This window comes from Diadema antillarum, unplaced genomic scaffold (genome assembly GCF_040938485.1).
Source record: "Diadema antillarum isolate AM-2024a unplaced genomic scaffold, OU_Dant_1.0 seq00000368_RagTag, whole genome shotgun sequence".
Taxonomy (NCBI): Eukaryota; Metazoa; Echinodermata; class Echinoidea; order Diadematoida; family Diadematidae; genus Diadema; species Diadema antillarum.
Window position 1 is genome coordinate 1,536,124 of NW_027271369.1, and position 19,999 is coordinate 1,556,122.

The following is a 19,999-nucleotide window of genomic DNA, read 5'->3' on the forward strand; positions in this document are numbered from 1 at the left end:
GAGGATCAGAATCCTTATCGTTGTGTTTAAGATGTAAATATTGTATTTGTCCCTAACTTGTACTATATCAAAACAGCTTTTTAAGATGATGTTTCTCTTGGTTGACGAATAGAACATGAAACTATATAGGCCTCAGCGCCGCCAAGTTTTCCTGTAATCTGTGGGGTTTCTCATATATTTACGATTCAATACATGGGCCTATTTCTTTCCAGTATAGTAAAACTTGCCCTAACCCCCCCCCCACCCCCCCAAAAAAGAACCAAAACAAAACAAAACAAACAACTACAAATTTATATGTTATTACCTCTAATGATTATTTTGGTGCGGGAATATGCTTAAACCTGTAGCTCTATTTCATACTGGCCCTACATGAAAAAAAAAAGAGAAGATTATAAGGGCATGTCATCATCCTCGCTCATTTAGGAATATTAATATAAGGACTGCATGAACTTTCAAAAAAAAAGTAAAAGAAAGAACTTGAAGAACTTACAATAAGGTGTCATGACGCCGACTTCATTTCTTATCTGATTTTTGTCATTTTTATGTTAGGAATATTTTTTTCTTTCTTTTGAAGTTTATTTATGTTTGCGTGGGTTTCCTCTTTAAAGGGGTATTCCAGACGATTTTCAAAATTTCACGTCATGCCCAACATTCATATAGCATAAGAAACCAGTACTCGAAAACCTTAAACAAATCACACTTAACAATGTTGCTGACATAGGAGACTCACATTTCAGAAATGCCAGTGCAACTCCAATACCGCTTGCTTGTTGGTAGAATCTGTAATGCATGCCTTCTTCTATTGTTCTGTTCTTGCGGCCCCAACTCATGCATTATTCTTATTAATGGTGAGGCTGCTATGTCATCATATCCTTGTTCATTCCAATTTGCTACAGATTTTAAAAACAAGAAATTCAAAATAGATCAAAATATATTCTGAAACACTCTATACTCAGTAGGCCTATAACTAATTTACAGTTGTTTAGTGACGTAAAAGTCAAGCTGAAAATCACCCGGAGTTCTCCTTGAATTATTTCCTCAAGTCTTCTAATATTTACCCGGTATTGTTCCCTCCCCCCCCCCCCAAGTTACTTCATCTCGAACAAATTTCTGAGTTTATTGTCATCTTAAAGATTGAGATCAGACATCAATTTGATACGTTATTATTTTGATAACATTGAATCCGTTTCCTCTTGATTTGTCGATCTGTACAATCGGCAATGGTTGGTAATTATAAATTATATACTCGTATACTTCAGTCAGTTTCAGACGCCCGAGTTCCACTAGTGCACTGGCATGGGTCGGTCGCCCCATTGTCGACTACAAGTACTTAGTAAATCAAGGGGTGCCCCTTTTCAATATAAAAGCTGTCTACTAGAGAACCTACCTCAGTTCTGCTTTTAAACATAAAAAGAGATAAATCTGCAATCAAAATACCATAAATTTATAATAGGATTTAAATTGTTTATCAAGTTACATATTATATTACCTTTAATCAATTTATAGCTGATATCTGGTATATTATTTTTGATTTGAGAAAACCCGTGCACATATAGGTGTTCGTTTTCAACTTCCGTAAATTCCCGAACGCTTTACCGATCATGGCTATGGGTTCGGTACAGTGGTTCGGTTTATTTCGCCGCGTTTTGTGTATGTACAGACGGAGCATGCAGCAATTGTAGCAGCTAGTTAGAGACCGTCGTACACAGGCCTGTACGTGGGGGATTTTGCTGTCCATGTTAGCTTGGTGCGGACCAAACAGAAGGACGAACATTGAGCTGATACTACTCTGTAATAAACTGTGAGTAAAATTCGGCAAAATGATTCCTATTCCTCAGATAAGCTCCATGAATGTAACGCAGTCATTACGCATGTTAGACTAAACATCCAGCCAAGCGCGTGCGTATGGGGTGTGTACTGTAACGTTAGATCCATGGTATGGCCATTGCAGTCCGGGAAACCCGCTCATGAGGACCGCTCTCCCGTAAGAGGACTGCCCCGCCTCATGTGGACCCCGGGGGTTCCTCATACGGACCTCGGGGGAAGTCCTCAAGAGGACCCCTATTCACTTCTTTTTCATTTCACATCTGACGTATAAATTGTCGCAACTTTGCACGGTGATTTTTTGTTACACACACATGTCCACTATCCATGATGAAAAGAAGAAAAAATCCTATCTGTTTTTTTCTTCAAAAATCGAGTTTTAATCAACCGATGCAGAGCGCCCATCAAAACACGGGCGCCAGCGTGTTCGCACCTGGTGGCCTGATCCGTCGAAATATTTTCGGTGCTTTTTTCTGCGGCTCGCACATCTCCGCGCGCGAATCAGCCTCGTGAAGCTGAAGTCTGCATACTGACATCTTTTTACTCAAATTTCAGTCCGGGAAACCCGCTCATGAGGACCGCCCCCGCGTACGAGGATGGTCCCTCCTCATGAGGACCTCCCCCCGCCTCATGAGGCCCCCCGGGGAACGCCTCATGAGGCCCCCCATTCACTTCTTATTCATCTCACATCTGACGTATAAATTGTCGCAACTTTGCACGGTGATTTTTTGTTACACACACATGTTCACTATCCATGATAAAAAGAAGAAAAAATCCTGTCTGTTTTTTTTTTTTTAAATCGAGTTTTAATCACCCGATGCAGAGCGCCCATCAAAACACGGGCGCCAGCGCGTTCGCACAATGCAAGACTGCCGCACCTAGCGGCCTGATCTGACTAAATATTTTCGATGCTTTTTTCTGCGGCTCTCACCTCTCCGCGCACGAATCAGCCTCGTGAAGCTGAAGTCTGACATCTTTTTACACAAATTCGTAACGAGAAAAATTAAATCAGTACTAACCTGATCTTGTCCATATATTCCAAATTACTATTCCACACTGATAGAGTAGGTGGGTAGATGACATACTCCAGTTTGTTAGCAAAATAATCACTTTGTAGGTATGACGAGTTCACTTTCTTCGTCAATTCCGCCCACGATTCCGCCGTTTGGGCGCTTTTTCTGGAATCATCCCGCGACGCGACGTACGTCGCATCACATCACGCATCCAGCACATACTAAGTACCAGACTGGTATGTGCTGGATGCGTGATGTGATGCGACGTACGTCGCGTCGCGGGATGATTCCAGAGAAAGCGCCCAAACGGTAAGCGGGCGGCGGAATCGTTGGCGGAATTGACGAAGAAAGTGAACTCGTCATACCTACAAAGTGATTATTTTGCTAACAAACTGGAGTATGTCATCTACCCACCTACTCTATCAGTGTGGAATAGTAATTTGGAATATATGGACAAGATCAGGTTAGTACTGATTTAATTTTTCTCGTTACGAATTTGTGTAAAAAGATGTCAGACTTCAGCTTCACGAGGCTGGTTCGTGCGCGGAGAGGTGAGAGCCGCAGAAAAAAGCATCGAAAATATTTAGTCGGATCAGGCGGCTAGGTGCGGCAGTCTTGCATTGTGCGAACGCGCTGGCGCCCGTGTTTTGATGGGCGCTCTGCATCGGGTGATTCAAACTCGATTAAAAAAAAAAAAACAGACAGGATTTTTTCTTTTTTTCATCATGGATAGTGGACATGTGTGTGTAACAAAAAATCACCGTGCAAAGTTGCAACAATTTATACGTCAGATGTGAGATGAATAAGAAGTGAATGGGGGGCCTCATGAGGCGTTCCCCGGGGGGCCTCATGAGGCGGGGGGAGGTCCTCATGAGGAGGGACCATCCTCGTACGCGGGGGCGGTCCTCATGAGCGGGTTTCCCGGACTGATTTGTAATGAGAAAAATGAAATCAGTACTAACCTGATCTTGTGCATATATTCCAAATTACTATTCCACACTGATAAGAGTAGGTGGGTATAGTGAGGTGCCCGCACCTCGTCAGGGGCCCGAATACCGTCACCCTGCTTAAAACTGTTTTAAGCGCACTAAACAAAAATGTATGCCCGGGACTGTGTTCAGTACGCTTGAAACTTGGCAGGGCCAAGCAAATTTTGGTGAAAACCGACCAGTTTTTCGCGAAAATCGGAAATTTTAATCGGAATAGGACCCTACGTGTTATAAGTATCACCCAATCACCACTGTCCCCGCACGCATCTTTTACGTGTATGTCTATGGGAGCATCACGGTCACCCGCACACGTCTTTTACGTGCTTTGTCTATGGGAGCGCGGGTGACGAGTTGCGGGCCCCTTCCTTAGCGCACAGCTATTTCGCATCGTTCGCGTTTGATGAGGATAGCTGCAAATTTTCGATATCGATCAGTGAGCTTGTGGTTCCATTGGAATTTTCAGCATTTTTCCTGTATGTGAGTTGGATTTCAAAGAATTTCAGTGGCGAAATGTGATTCAAATATGCGCAAACATTAACTATGACGAGGTGCGGGTCACCCAAGTATACTCCAGTTTGTAAGCAAACTAATCACTTTGTAGGTATGACGAGTTCAGGATTTTTTCTTCTTTTCATCATGAATAGTGGACATGTGTGTGTAACAAAAAATCACCGTGCAAAGTTGCGACAATTTATACGTCAGATGTGAAATGAAAAAGAAGTGAATAGGGGTCAGGCCTCGAAATAGGATTTTGGAGGGGCAAGGCCATTTAGAAAAGGGCACTTTTTCCAAGAGGCCAGGGCACTTAAGTCAGTCAGAGGGGCACCAAGGCCACATTGGAAAGGGCATGTTTGGTGTTTATGAAAAAAGAAAGAAGAAAAACGAACCGAGAAAAATAAACAAACACACACACACACACACACACACACACACAAAGTGCAACACACAACACAAACCTCTTCCCTACAGCTGTAACACATTCCCGATCTCCGCGTTTCTATCAGGTGAAACGACATTTTTTAAAACAGGAATAAAACAACAGTAGGTATTGATTGAAACTCGACACCCTTTCAGGCCAGCCAGGCCAGGCTGCCATGAAACTTCAAAGCACATTCCGACAGCTGGCTGGCAAAACCACAAGGCGAAGGAATTTGCGCGCGCGTGTAGATTGCTATGATTAGTCTAGTCTGTGACAGACAGTTCATGACCTCCACACTCCAAGAATGCGCCAGTACGCGCGGTTTCTTCTGTTGATTGGTCTCTCTCTCTCTCTCCACCCCTCCCCATTTCCCAGTCTGGCACACCTTGGCATCATGGGATTTTTCTTTTTTCTTGGTGAACTTGGTGTTCACTCTTTACTACTCTATCTGAATATGCGTTGCCTAGCTAGTACATACTCGCGGCCGCTGCGCTGCAGAGGCAGTCGGGACGGTAAAAGCCGGTCGGGCGTACATGTACGTACACGTCGTCTCGTATCTCGGAAAGATACTTTGAGTTTGAATCAGATATGTCGGGACGCGAGTGAACTGAAGGTATGATATCTGAGATCAGGAAAGTTGTTCAAGCTTATTAAAGAGACTTTGAGAAAGGGCATATCATACGTCATAAATAATAACTTTCATTCTAAAAGGGCACCACGGCCCCAAGAAAAAGGGCACATTTTTTTTTGGCCGTAACTTTGATCAAAAAACAAAAGGCATTGCGGCCAACCAGAGGGGCACCGACGGCCATGGCCGTCGGTGGCCGTCGGTTAATTCGAGGCCTGAGGGGTCCTCTTGAGGACTTCCCCCGGGGTCCGTATGAGGAACCCCCGGGGTCCTCATGAGGCGGGGCAGTCCTCTTATGCGGGAGCGGTCCTCATGAGCGGGTTTCCCGGACTGATTGCATGGCCCATGACACATGAATGGCTGGATTACTGTCGTGTGAGTACGTGCGACCCCACGAGTGTGACTACAACGTCTAAAGCGTCTAACGTTAACTTAGAGTCTAGATGATCTGAATACCCCTAGATCTATCTACTCTAGATCTAGGCCCTACTGATATATGATGTAAATTTACTGTTGATCTAGACGGAGTAGATCTAACCTAGTGAGGAAGTAACCATACACAGCCCAGTCGCTGTACCTGGTACGTCGCGACAGGGCTGTACGGGCAAGACCACCAATCACTAGGAGAGCGACGTAATCGGATTCCAATAGCTTTGAATTTTGATACTTAAGATCATTTTTGTCACCTCAAACTCATCTAATATACTCTTCAATAATGAGACTCTATATCTATGCTATCAGTGTTCAAATGTACGTTATGAAACTTACCGAAATTGATCATCATATCCAGCATGTCCACACGGTACACAATCTTTCACGCCAGGCCAAGTTTAGATATCGGGTGGTCACGTGATGTGAATGCCCTTTCAAAAGGTCGTGCTGTCGACCGTGCTGCTACACTCAAGCAGGGAGACTCTATATCTATGCTATCAGTGTTCAAATGTACGTTATGAAACTTACCGAAATTGATCATCATATCCAGCATGTCCACACGGTACACAATCTTTCACGCCAGGCCAAGTTTAGATATCGGGTGGTCACGTGATGTGAATGCCCTTTCAAAAGGTCGTGCTGTCGACCGTGCTGCTACACTCAAGCAGGGCATGCACGCATAAGATCTTGTTCGACACTTTCAACGCACACGCCGCGCGCTCGCTCTGGAGCACTTCCGGTCACGCATGCGCATAATTCGCAGAGGTCAAGGCGCCATTTTGAATCCTGCAACGACGAACCCCGACGGTCAGGAATTGCGCCAGAAAGTGTCATTTATTTGTTCCACAGACTTATCGCAAGTGGTCTCCATGGACCCAGTGTGGCGAACTATTCTTCTGTAATAGAAACATGCATTTAACGTGAGTAAAGTATTCTGTTTAAAGAAGAAAAGTATACATTTTCCTAAGTTTTGTAGTTGTGTTGAGGTTCCTCACTTTGAGGCTGCATGCCTCGCTCGTCAGACGCTGTTTTCGCATAGCGTAGTAACAGCGTCTGTTCGGGCTAGTGAGGAAGAGGCTTGGAAATCCGAATGCGATGCAGAGGGCCCTAAAAAAGTCAGTCCGGAAAACTCGCTCACGAGTCGTGAGGGACCATATCATAATCCAGGGCAGAGCCTCTGCCAGCCAGGCACAAGGGCTCCTGTTCAGAAGGATCCATCCTTCCTGCTTCCTCATGAGCATGACCAAGCCTCCAAAGTGCTCTAGAGGCCCTCGGCGCGGGGGGCGGGGGAAAATGCTCACGAGCTCCCCTGTTCACTTCTGCCTTCTTATCCATCTCAGTCTCTGGGAAACCCGCTCACGAGGCCTGCACCCACCCCCCCCCCCCCCAGTACGAGCACTGCCCTGCCTCACAAGGCCCCATGGAAGGCCTCATGTACGAGGCCTCCCGGGGAGGGGGGGGGGGGGGAAGCCTCAAGAAGCTCCCCATTCACTTTTTATTCGTCTCACATATACAGTGTACATCTGACGTATAAATTGTCGCAACTTTGCACGGTGATTTTTTATTACACACACGTGTCCACTAAACGCACTATCCATGATGAAAAGAAGAAAAAATTCTGTCTGTTTTTTTTCAAAAGCCAAGTTTTAATCAACCGATGCAGAGTAACCCATCAAAACAAGGGCGCCAGCGTGTTTGCACAATGCAAGACTGCCGCACCTAGCGGCCTGATCCGACTAAATATTTCCGGTGCTTTTTTTCTGCGGCTCTCACCTCTCCACGCACGAATCAGCCTCGTGAAGCTGAAGTCGGACATCTTTTTACAAAAATTTGTAATGAGAAAAATAAAATCAGTACTAACCTGATCTTGTGCATACACTTGTATATTCCAAATTACTATTCCACACTGATAGAGTAGGTGGGTACTCCAGTTTGTTAGCAAACTAATCACTTTGTAGGTATGACAAGTTCACTTTCTTCGTCAATTCCGCAGCCTGCTAACCTTTGGCCAGTTTGGGCGCTTTCCTGGAATCATCCCGCGGTGCGACGTCACATCACATCACGCATCCAGCACATACAGACAGCGCGCAAGCTGTGAGATTTTTAGAGCGAGCTTGCGCACGCACCGGGGGATACAGTATCCTCCGGTGCGTGCGCAAGCTCGCTCTGAAAATCTCACAGCTTGCGCGCTGTCTGTATGTGCTAATGGGGATGCATGATGTGATGTGACGTTGCGTCGCGGGATTCCAGAAAAAGCGCCCAAAGTTTAGCGGACGGCGGAATTGAAGAAAGTGAACACGTCATCCCTACAAAGTGATTAGTTTGCTAACAAACTGGAGTCCCCACCTACTCTATTAGCGTGGAATAGTAATTTGAAATATATGCACAAGATCAGGTTAGTTCTGATTTTATTTTTCTCATTAACAATTTTTCTCATTGTAAAAAGATGTCAGCCTTCAGCTTCACGAGGCTGATTCGTGTGCGGAGAGATGAGAGCTGCAGAAAAAAGCACCGAAAATATTTAGTCAGATCATGCCGCTATGTGCTGCAGTCTTGCATTGTGCGAACACGCTGGCGCCCATGTTTTGATGGGTCACTCTGCATCGGTTGATTAAAACTCGATTTAAAAAAACAAAACAGAATTTTTCTTCTTTTCATCGTGGACAGTGGACATGTTGCCTACTGCCGTCAAAAATATGAGTGGTTGCTTCTTTGTTGCATATTTGTGACTTGTTTGTATAAAACTATAACATACCTGGTATACAACACATCTAAATTCTGATGTTTTGACTCGAGCTGAATGTTCCAGAGTCTGTTTAGATTTACAGAATAATGGCACTTTTGTAATTCATTTAATTGTTGAGCACATGTCTTTATATGTGTACATGAACGCTCTATTCTCATACTTTGTTTTCCCCCATCATATCTGCAGGGCATCTGAGCAAAATACCCAGGCCCAGGGGAGCATCTACTGGTAGAACCACTCCTTTATTAGAGTTCTAGACTTCTATTCATCATCCACCATGTCAGATGACGATGGATACGTTGTCAGAGCCAGAGGCTTACCATGGTCTACCACAGCGGAAGAAGTTGTCAATTTTTTTGGAGGTGAGTGTAGCTACAATGTGTCCTCATATCTCATGTCCACCACCATGGTACTTTCATTGGAAAAAAAGAAAAAGAAAAAGAAAATCCTGACCCTGATGTCAGTGGCAGCAATTCAAGGGTGCGTTTGAGTGCTCTTCCAAAGCAGACTAGACTGCACCATACCCACGCCAGTAGAGCCCTTTAATACTTTTAAAGTGTACCGTACCGTACTACAGTGAGCCAAAAGGGGACCATTTCCTGATGTAATCCAAAAGCATGAAGTATGCTTTCTCTACAGTGTTCTCGCATGCTCCAAATCTGGTATGTTAAGGTACGGTACACATTGGATCGGTTCACTTTGGTCTGCTTTTGAGCACTTGAATGCAGCCCATGCTTGGTGTGATGCCTATACCTCTGTTTGCTACACCTTTGTGTATTCCACACTTCATTTCCTTGCAGTGTTTGGGTAAACTTGATTACAAGCATGTTGAGCAGAAGAAACCCTGAAATAGTACACAGTTTCGAAAGTATATACATGTCACACTCTATAGTTTTGTATGGAACGACATATTGAAGATATCTATTTCATGAAAGAAAAAAAGAATAAACATTCATCACAATTATTGCTATCAATTATTGATCAATTGATTTTTGAATTTGATTGTCAGTTTATCCCACTGTTTTTTGGGACTGTAGGTATTATTTCTTTGCTTTGCTCTCATTCTTCCTCCAGATTGTAACATACTCGGCGGGACGAGTGGGGTAAAATTCACATATGTCAGCGGTGGTAGACCCTCTGGGGAATGCTTCGTGGAGTTTGAGTCAGAAGAGGACCTTGAAGAGGCCATGAAGAAGGACAAGAAATACCTGCAGAAGAGATATGTGGAAGGTGAGTGGAGTAATGGAGTCTTAGGAAAAGTCATGAATGGTGATTGACATTCTCCAGTGTGGTGGCAAAGTGTGTTGTTTGCCAGAAAACTCTGCCATATAACTTGTCTTTGATGATACTGAAGTTGAAGCGATATGAAATGCACAATTATCATCTGCGATGAAAATGGCAAAGTATTAGAATCCTAGCAGTCCAAATCTGAGAGAAATAAAGCAAGTCACTTTACAAAATTGGAAGGTAATTCACTTTGTACAAAAGAAATGATGTGCATTTTAGATAGGTAATTTCCAGCATGTACGATATAACCCAAACCATTCATGTGCAGGTAATTGCTTATGTATGAAATAGACATTGCTGTCATTATGACTACCTTTACAGAGTAAGTGTCATTCCCTGTTTTGTAATCTTTTTATTATGTTTTTCCAGTATTGCCAATTACGTGCTTGAAAATAGGAGAAGATAAAATAATTGTGTTAAAATAAAAATCACAACTTTTTGTGTTACGTATAAACACACACCAATCTGTTCTTTGTGCAGTCTTCAAATCCAAGAGGAGTGAAATGGAGTGGGTTACCAATCGCAGTTCTGGGACTGACAACGATGGCTTGGTCAAGCTTAGGGGTCTTCCCTTCAGCTGCTCAAAGGAGGAAATTGCACAATTCTTCAGCGGTATGTTAAGCATGTCTGATAACATGCATACAAATTAATGCATAAATAAATCCACCAGAGAGGCCAGGAAGATAATAGTCAAAGTGAAGAAAAGGATTCACCAAATTTATTCTCAAATTTTTCCCCCAGAAATGTGCCCCGTATGGAATAGAAATAAATTTTATGCGGGTATTTCCATGAAAAAAGTAATTTGTATTATTTGGGGTCACATATGACATGATCAATATGGGATGATTATTACAGATTATATACAGTAGGAAAGGTAAAGTTTGATTACAAATCTATCATGCAGATATTCATCGAAACTGCGGTAATATAAACACCATCATTTGCATAATTTTTTTTTTCTTTTTTTCGGGGGGGGGGGGGGACCTATGGACGAGACAATTGTATGTTCTGCAAATGGAATATTATTTACTTCTATTTATGACGTCAGCAGTGATGCCAACTGTGTTGTGTGTTCTTCAGGTAGTGAATGTAATGGTTGTGAGATTGAATGATTCATTGTTGAAAATTCAGGAACCCCACTGGGAAACATAGATTTGGGGGTTTGCTGTATGCGATAAAACAAGCAAGTAGGTTAATATTTTAAATCTGTGTTGAAATATATTTTTAGCCAGCTGTACCAGATGCATGAGCAAAAATGTGGAAATGAGTGTTATGAGTGATGTTTTGATGGCACATACAATGTAATTTGGACATCTCTTTTGTTATTTTTTTAAAGATAAACTTGCAGGATACTACTAGTCATAGTGTTTAAAAGAAGCTAAAATAACTGTGAACAAATGCATGAACAGAAACAGCGTACCCTTTGCTTAGAATAACAGAAGTAGATCCATGATTGACAAGATCAAGAGAGATCTTCAAATGAAATTAGAGTTCACAGGAATTACATAATATATTCAACAGAGGAAGGAACCCTATCAGTTGCCATTATCTTCAAAGGAAAGTTACAATTGTATATTCCAAGCATGTTTTTGATGCATTTTTCCCCCCTCCAGATTATGAACTCTAATTTCAGTTACAACTTTCCAATTGTCTGCAGATAAAAAGAGTAGAGAGATGAAGATAGTGTTGATATCTTGTCAAGAAGACAAGTAAATCACCAATTAAATTCTTTAGTGTTGTTGCTGCATTGAAGAGTAAAGTTTTAAACTGATGGAAAGAAAACACCAAGTTTTATCCCCACCCTAAAGAGCATCAGTGACAGACCCCTTCCCTTAAGAAAGAAATAAGCTGAAATCAAAAAACACCACCAAAAGCATAATAGCAACACCCATATAAATGTGTAAAAATGAAGACCCCATTAAATTGGCCTGAAAGAGAGAAGCATTTTTGTAAGGTGAATTGGCTTATTTAGTCCATTAATGAGAACCGGGTTTGCATACAAAATTGAGTCCTCTTGAACTAGAGTACACATGTAAATGTACTCTGGCATATGCAAGGCAGTGCCATGTGCTAGATTGCCTGTGATAAGTTATTGAAGATGTCAATACCGTTTTGTCTTCCGCCGCTTATTTGATATTGACCAGTGTATGTCCATTCCTTGTGCCTTCTTCTCCCTCTTGCCCCCATTTTACTTGGGTTGGTGGTGCCTGGGCGACCACTCTCCCCCACGCACACGCACCTCTTGCGCGAAATCCCGATTGGGTCGGGCTACTCTAATGGGGACGGTTCTCGAACCGCGCACATCTGGGGCTCCTTCCTCCCCCTCTCTCTCCGAAACCGACCGGGACGATGGCGTCGGCGGCAACGAACCGCGGGGTTGGTGTTTTTTGGCGGGATGATTGTGCGGTGAAGGGTTGACGATACAAGCGAATGGGATTACGCTGCCAACAGACTACGATGGCCGCATGACGGGAGAGGCCTTTGTGCAGTTTGCCTCAAAGGAAATTGCAGAAAAGGCTTTATTGAAACACAAGTCACATATGGGTCACAGGTGGGAATAGAGCACTGGTGATATGGTATGGCTGGTTCATAGATGTTGCTAGATGTGTGTCATATAAAGCAGGGAGGTTTCTATCCTCCTGTGGTCTCTACCCTTTATTTTCTAGTCTACAGCTTAAAACATAACTCTTTGTGTATGCACAGAGCACAAATGCCAGAGGGCTATGAAAATAAACGTGGGATCAAGACAAGACCAAATTTACTTTTCTTTTATCTCTTTCTTGTGAATCTAAACATCTCCTTTAGAAATGATCATTTTTTAATGGGCATTTTTGACATGTGAATGATTTGGGTAAGTGGGTTTGTGGTATATCTTGTTTAGAAGTAAATTTATTTATTACTGCAGTTTTTAACGTTGGCTTCCCCAGGTTTGGATGCAAATCTTTGTTATCAAGCAATATTTGGCAATTTTTGATGAAAACTTGATGCCACTACTTACACCCTTTTCTTAAATGTATACAAACCATGAAATGATACCATGGGAGTTTGTATCCCTACCTAAGAACAAAACAAAACACTCAACTACAAGTAGCTGGACTTTTAGAATACTATGATGAATGTTACTAATATTACCTTTGCTTTTTCATGTTTTTCAATGTGTTTTACTGCATTTTAATTCTTGCGCATTTTTTTTTTTTTTTTTTTTTTTAATTATTTCACTAAGAATGTAAGTTAGTAATCCAAGATACAACAGTGTTGACCTGTAGAGATTTCCATGTGGTGACTCTTTGGCCCTTGGAAGCAACAGAAAATGTACTGTTTTTTAAAAAGAATAATAAAATAAATTGGAAAAAAAACCTTCACATGGAACAACAATGAAACATCTGAAATAAGTACTAGTAGTCTATAATCAGCTATCAGGCGAGAGCGAAATGTCAATTGGGGTGCTTTTTTTTCAGCATCATCACTTGGATGGACTATTTTTTTTCATTTCATTCTGCTTGCGTACTTAGTGTGATTGTTCTTTTTTTGTTTTTGTTTTTGTTTTTTGTTTTTTGTTTTTTGTTTTTTTTTTTGCTGAGAGGGTAGATGAGGGACAAAAGTGTTCTTATGGGGTAATTTAAGACAGTGGCATGGCTTTGTATGTATGATGAAACCACTGTAGATAGGGTGAGGCCATTACTCCATTTTGATACCACTTGACCTCTTCATTGTGTTCACCAGGTACATTGAGGTGTTCAAGAGCAACCAGGATGAGGTGAAAAGATTGTCTAATCCAGGCAGATCGAGGCCTGGAATGAATCGACCGGGCCCGTATGACAGGTACTCTGGTGGAGGACCCGGGGGCGGCTTCTCCCGAGGCCGCATGCGAAACTCTGGCTTTGAGAGGAGGTATGGAGGTAGTGGTGGAGGCGGCAGAGGTGGAGGAGGAGGAGGTGGCTATGGAGGTAAGCTCCGTGTTTCTACGACAACAATGAAGAAAACAGATTATAAACACAAAAATCTAACCTTCATGTCAGTTATTTTTTATCTGTTCTGTAGATGTTTTTAGATTATTCTTTTCTCATTCCATTATATTGGAAGTAAAAAGAAGTTACACTGCTCGATATATGTGATTTCATCTGCATCAAAGAAAAACAGTGCCTGCTACCCAGGGCTGTCTATTTGCTGGTAGGATATTTTCTGTATGGAATCAACTAGAAAAAATAAAACAAATGTCTTCATCACTGCACGTACATTGGTGGATAATAATGAAAGTGAGTTAAAAGTACGAGCATAGCGATTTTGTTTCTATGACAAAGCTTTGACAATATGGATTTCTTGTCCTTATCAAATTAGGCTATGGCTATGATGATGACTTCAACTATGGCTTTGGTGGTGGTTTCAATAGCGGGGGAGGAGGTGGCGGAGGCTTTGGCAGTGGTGGAGGATTTGGAGGTAGCAGTGGGCGGGGCAGTCGAGGAGGTGGAGGAGGAGGAGGCGGAGGAGGAAGAGGAGGATGGGGTGGTGGTGGTGGAGGTGGTGGCGGACCACAGCCACTCTTTTCTCAAGGGAGGGGTAAGATATTTAACACAATTTTTAATATGTGAATTAGACCTCGTACTCCTGTATATCATGCATTTATTTTTGGACATATTCTTTTATGATATGTGTATCTGAAAGGTGGCAACTAATATAGCTGCACAAACTTGAAATCTTTTTTCAGATTCAAGGGAGAAAAGTACAGACAATATCATAAGTAACATTGGTAATTTTCTTCTTAAGCCAAGCCAGAGATTCCTCCAATCAAATTGAACTTAGGTAGCATTTCTTTTCATGAATTCTTAAATTTTATCTTTAATTCTGTCTTTGCATATATTTATCTTTAGACTTCCCTTTAACAAAATTCACAATGCCCATCCATATTTGCAGTTTCCCCTCCCCTCCCCTCCTCCCCCTCCTCCCCTCCCCTCCTCCTTCCCCCCCCCCCCCCAAAAAAAAAAAGATTAGAGAGAAAATGTATATGTACATAATATTAACTCTGTTGCCTTATAAAGGTAAATGTTTATGTAGTCCAAAGAAAATAAAATATTGTAGAAAAGTTAACCTGGGGTAGTGTAATGAAATTGTTGCATTGAGTTAAAAATCAATCGAAGAGTTTTCTGCCCACAAATGATGACTTATATATTTCAGACAAGAATCCCAAATTTGGACTTGTCTCAAAATGAAGAGGTTTCTCTTAGTTTTTCCTGTTCAATTCCTCATTCTCAGTTCTCATAGAGACATCCATCCTGTATTGGCATCATTTATATTGATTTGGTAATGATACTCTACATGGTTACTTGTAGGTAGACTACTTCTATTTACATAACAGCCTAATACAGAACCTGTGTGTACTCACAGTCTCTTGTATCAAGAAAGATTTCCATACATGTGCAAACCAATGATTTTATATTTTACTCTAAATATGTAAAAAGCTGTATGTCACGCAGAGTTTCCCTTTGATTTCATCTTGGTTGTAATTAAATCCTGACTTGAAGAAGGAGATAGCTGAAAACATCAAAATGCTAATGGTAGTGCATTTTGGATGAGGTATTGGCCATACAAATTTAATTTGCATTTTAGTGTTTAGGAGAAACCCCAATGGGTATTCATTTCTATATAGAGCTTTCCATCTCGCAATTCTTGCATAGAATTCATGTAGATTTAAAGCCTAGTGTAGCTCGCAAGTTTCTGTTATGCATCCACATAAAACACCAAGAAAGGTTTACACACCCATTAACCGTTGCACTGATATCTTTTTGATACCTCAAGGTGACTTCCGGCGCGGGTTTGGAGGAGGAGGAGGAGGAGGAGGAGGAGGAGGTGGAGGAGGAAGAGGAGGTGATATGGGAGGGAGTGGAGACTATGTGTCCATGACTGGCCATTCCATTCATATGAGAGGACTACCATTCAGTGTCACTGAGCAAGATATCAAAGAAGTAAGTATACTGACCCTCAAGGAATATGATTTTAGAGTGAAAATTGTTTAAAAGACTACAATCTTTTAGTGACATAATTGATTCTCTGTATTAAATGTATTAGAATGTGTTTTTAGAATTAATGTATTAGAATGTTTATTAGAATGTATTCAGAATGTATTAGAATATACTTAGAAAACTAATTTCAAATGAGAAAGAAAATATTGTTTGATTGAAATTTTAGTTGACTTTAGTAGTAGGCTGGGAGATTGGATGATACTTATAAAGAATCCTTATTGCCCAATTTGTGCATCATATTCCATGAAACCATGGTATGTATGAGAAGGTGGCCCGCACATGGAAATGTTGCATTTTTGTCATGTGTCATACTGTAAATCCCATTAGCAGTGCACTCATTGAGACAAAGTTATCTTTCAATTACACCTGTTGAGTTCTTCAATGCACTCATTGAGACAAAGTTATCTTCTTATTACACCTGTTCAGTTCTTCCATGGCAGTGCCATGCCATGCAATATAATGATTCATGAACTGAATGGCAAGCGGAACGGCTTCGCTGACGTAGACTTCCGCAGTCACGAGGAGGCCAAGGCAGCCATGAAGAAGGACAGGAACAACATCGGCAGTCGCTACATTGAGCTCTTCCTCCACTCCGAGGAGAGTGGAGGGCGGGGCTATGGCTCCAGGGGCAGCAGCGGTGGTGGTGGCGGAGGCTATGGTCAGTATCACCATCACAGAGTGGTATCACAAATGTTGTATAATGTCATCTCTATCATCCAAATCTGCAAAGTCTGTATGTCTGTGTTATGGCCATATGCACATAACTTGAATGTGTGAATGTGTTTCATTTAGTAAGGATTTTACAAAAACAAAAACAAAGTGTAAAACACCATGCATTCAATCTTTGCAATCGTTGAATCTGTCTGCAGGTTGCTAGTTCTGGTTTGTAGCTAACTGTGTGAAGATGACATTAGTATATGAATTGATGAGGATGAAATTAAATCATGTTCTATGTTCTAATTATTTCTATGTACATTAGTGAATTTAGGCTGTTGACAAGCCAATTAACATCCATGTATTAGCTTTAGTGACGTGCACAGCATTTTTAGATGAAAGTACAAAACTGTGAAAAATGTCAATCCTTCTTGTATCAACAGGTGGCTTTGGAGGCCAAGGGGGAGGCGGCGGTGGAAGCTATCGTGATAGTGGAATGGGTGGTAGCTATGGCAGTGGCGGCGGCGGCGGCGGCGGCGGCGGCAGTTATGGTAAGAAAGTAATACCATTAGTCTTTTCCCATGTTATCTTAACCAGCTCAGCATCATTGAAATTCCCCCTCTCTTTTGGTTATCATTATTCTCTCTCTTTTTTTTCTTTTTTTTTTTTTTGGGGGGGGGGGGGGGGCTTGTACTCAAGGAGAGGTGCAAGTGTATCAGAATAACATGAAGACAATTCTGTGCCATATTCGTATGTATCAGTATTTACTTATTATTAGTTTTATTAGATAGTGTTGCGCAGATATTTTAGAACTTGCTGTATGGAAGTGTGACCACGTACACAGATTAAGATGTCAGATTAGATTCCCCTCGTACAAGAAGTGAGGAGATAGGTATCACTGGCTTGGTTTTATGCTTTGAGAGAGGTGTTTATACAATTCATGAAATTCTTTGAAATGTAACTCTACACTCTTGTCAAAGAATACTTTTTCGTACAGGGATTTTATCTCTCCAATTCAAATGCAAGTTTGGGTTTTTTTTCCCCTCGTAAACTGCAAACTCATCTATTTGATTTAACAAGGGGATATAAATTTTCTTGTTATATGTCCATTGCTGCAGTACAGTTACTACATTAAGGGGAAAAAAAATCCCTGTCCAATTTGCAATGTATTGCTGCTGAGGTTGTTTGAGATTATTCTATATCTGCATGTTCTTACTTCCGTACAAAAAAAAAAAAAAGGTTCATTCGATGCTATGCCTGTTTCTCCAATGCTTTGAGGATTACAGTCTTTAAGAAATACTTAATGTTAAGTGGTGTGAAGTACTTAAGAATGGCTGAAATTTTCAGCATTCCAATACAAATGAAACATATTGCAGGGATCGTATAGTTTTGGTCGAGACCTAAATTCAGGTTTCTAACATTTTTTTAATGAGATAATGAGAAACCTCTCATGAAATTTGAAAGAGCATGTAATTCCCAGAGGGATTCAATGTTTATTTGATGAAAATTGGTTTTAAAATGGCTGAGATATTCAAAACAGAGCAATCCTACTAAAAGGTAGGACCCACCTTGTAGTAGGATCGCTTTGTTTTACTTTGTTTTTGGAGGTCTCAGCCATTCTAAAAAAACCTTTTCATCTAATAAACTTTACATTCTTCATAAATTAGTATGCTCTTTAATAGTTCATAAAGTAGTTTCTAAGTATCTCGGAAAAAGTTCAAGCTGAATCCTCACCTCAACCAATACTATACCATCCCTTTAAGTTAGTGGATCCACACTAGCTGGAACTTTAGTCAAGGGAACGATAAGGTATTTTGTAAATGTGGCAGTGATACCGTACTGAAAAGTTGATGTTGAGACTGAATACAACACTTCTTTTGTTTATTTTTAAGGTGGTGGTGGCGGTGGAGTACGAGGAGGCGGAGGATTCTACGGCTCCAGCGACAGAGGAGGTGGAATGGGCAACAACTACGGCGGGGGGTTTTAACTGGACACTCTAATGAACCAGCATACCATCTATCCCACTAAACATTGATCCAGATCACACGAATCTGGAAAAATTAATGTGTCATTTCCAATGTGTTATCTGCCGCTAGTTGGATTGCACTATTTAGCTCGTTATGATTTGATTAGCATACCGTCTGTCCCACTAAATATTGATCCAGATCATGCAAATCTGGAAAAACTAGTGTGTCATTTCCAATGTGTTATCTGCCGCTAGTTTAATTTCACTTATTAGCTCGTTATGATTTAATTACAATCCATGTGTTTCCTTCTGTGAATGCAGTAATCCTTGTCCTGCCTGTTTGGAATATAAAGTTTGAATGTCAAGTTTGGGTAACTTTTCTAAAAGAACTTTAGATTAACTGACATGTTATTGTCCAGTGTACAAAGCAGGTTGGGATGACATTCATTTGCTGAGAAAGATTCCTGCATGTAGACAGCAACAAATATATTATTGACCTGGCTCAAAACCTGATTACTTACAAACAAAATACTGTATTCAAATTTTGCTGTTGCAAAAGAATGTGACATGGTTTGCTTGCAGGGCCTACAAACTTTTTTATTTTTTTTTGTGATGTAATTCTTACAGACCATCGGTTTATATCTTGTTAAAGTATCATGATAGGGATTTGGGTACCAATTATTATTTCTTTCGGCACTTTGAGATTAAAGGATTTAAATACCATAGACTGTAATTACTTTTTCAGCATCCCTTGTTAACCCGCAATCCTGTTATTCTCGCTAATTTCTCTTTCTACAGATGTGATTCGGGAAGTTGATGAATTAATGAGAATCAAATAGATTTGTAGGACTTTCAACTATCAGTAATATCCATTGCATTGTACATATCATTGATTTGAATCTAAGAATAGCAACATCAGTGAACCTCATATCTGTGACATGTCAAAAACACCAGCCAATATTATATGCATCAAGTATAATGTCCAAGCATGCAATCTAGTGCCACTATTCTACATGTAAACCCTTTTTATAATGATGTCATGGCATTCACTCAATAGAGAGAGACATTTTAAGGTATTGTTCATTTGTTGCACACTGCTTTTGATTTGTGTGCCTGAATATGTTGCTGTTTTTTGATCAGGATTTGTCTGTGTAGTGGTTTATTTCTTCAAGCAAGTTCTTAAAGGTTGCACAGCACCACATGCGAAGTATCAGATACCACAAGACTTATGTATGTAATTGTACATATGCATGTGGAGTCGTCATTCTGTTTATTAGACTTTCAAGGACTTACTTGTTTTCATGTTGATATCTGTCAAGCATAGTCAGAGCTGCCAAGTCTCCCTGATTCTGCAGGAGTCTCCCTGAAAATGTCAAAATCTGTTCATGTCTAAATAAAGAGAGTATTAAAATCTCCGTGATTTGGGAATTATTTTCGCCCATTGGAATGCATGTAACACACAGATATCTCCCTGATTGCTGTGTGAAATCTCCCTGATTTGGACGCGGGAATGTTGGCGGACCT

At 41.1% G+C, this 19,999-nt stretch overlaps 1 protein-coding gene across 1 annotated transcript; it reads left to right on the top strand.

Annotated features, from left to right (window-relative positions):
- Positions 1-1,671: 1,671 nt before the first annotated feature.
- On the top strand, positions 1,672-18,496 carry LOC139731360 (heterogeneous nuclear ribonucleoprotein F-like). The gene is made up of 11 exons (XM_071642251.1): positions 1,672-1,801; positions 8,738-8,913; positions 9,626-9,781; positions 10,319-10,450; positions 12,251-12,389; positions 13,562-13,743; positions 14,177-14,395; positions 15,632-15,798; positions 16,282-16,513; positions 16,953-17,060; positions 18,402-18,496. Exons 2-11 carry the CDS (start codon positions 8,829-8,831, stop codon positions 18,494-18,496), a joined length of 1,515 nt encoding a protein of 504 aa, XP_071498352.1. The 5' UTR covers positions 1,672-1,801; positions 8,738-8,828.
- Positions 18,497-19,999: the final 1,503 nt, after the last annotated feature.

Bases quoted from the DNA above. Each gene is read 5' to 3' on its own strand.
- LOC139731360 (XM_071642251.1), top strand. From the start codon at position 8,829: ATGTCAGATGACGATGGATACGTTGTCAGAGCCAGAGGCTTACCATGG. The intron at 14,396-15,631 runs GTAAGATATTTA...TGATACCTCAAG, and splicing joins ACTCTTTTCTCAAGGGAGGG to GTGACTTCCGGCGCGGGTTT. The intron at 16,514-16,952 runs GTCAGTATCACC...TTGTATCAACAG, and splicing joins TGGTGGTGGCGGAGGCTATG to GTGGCTTTGGAGGCCAAGGG.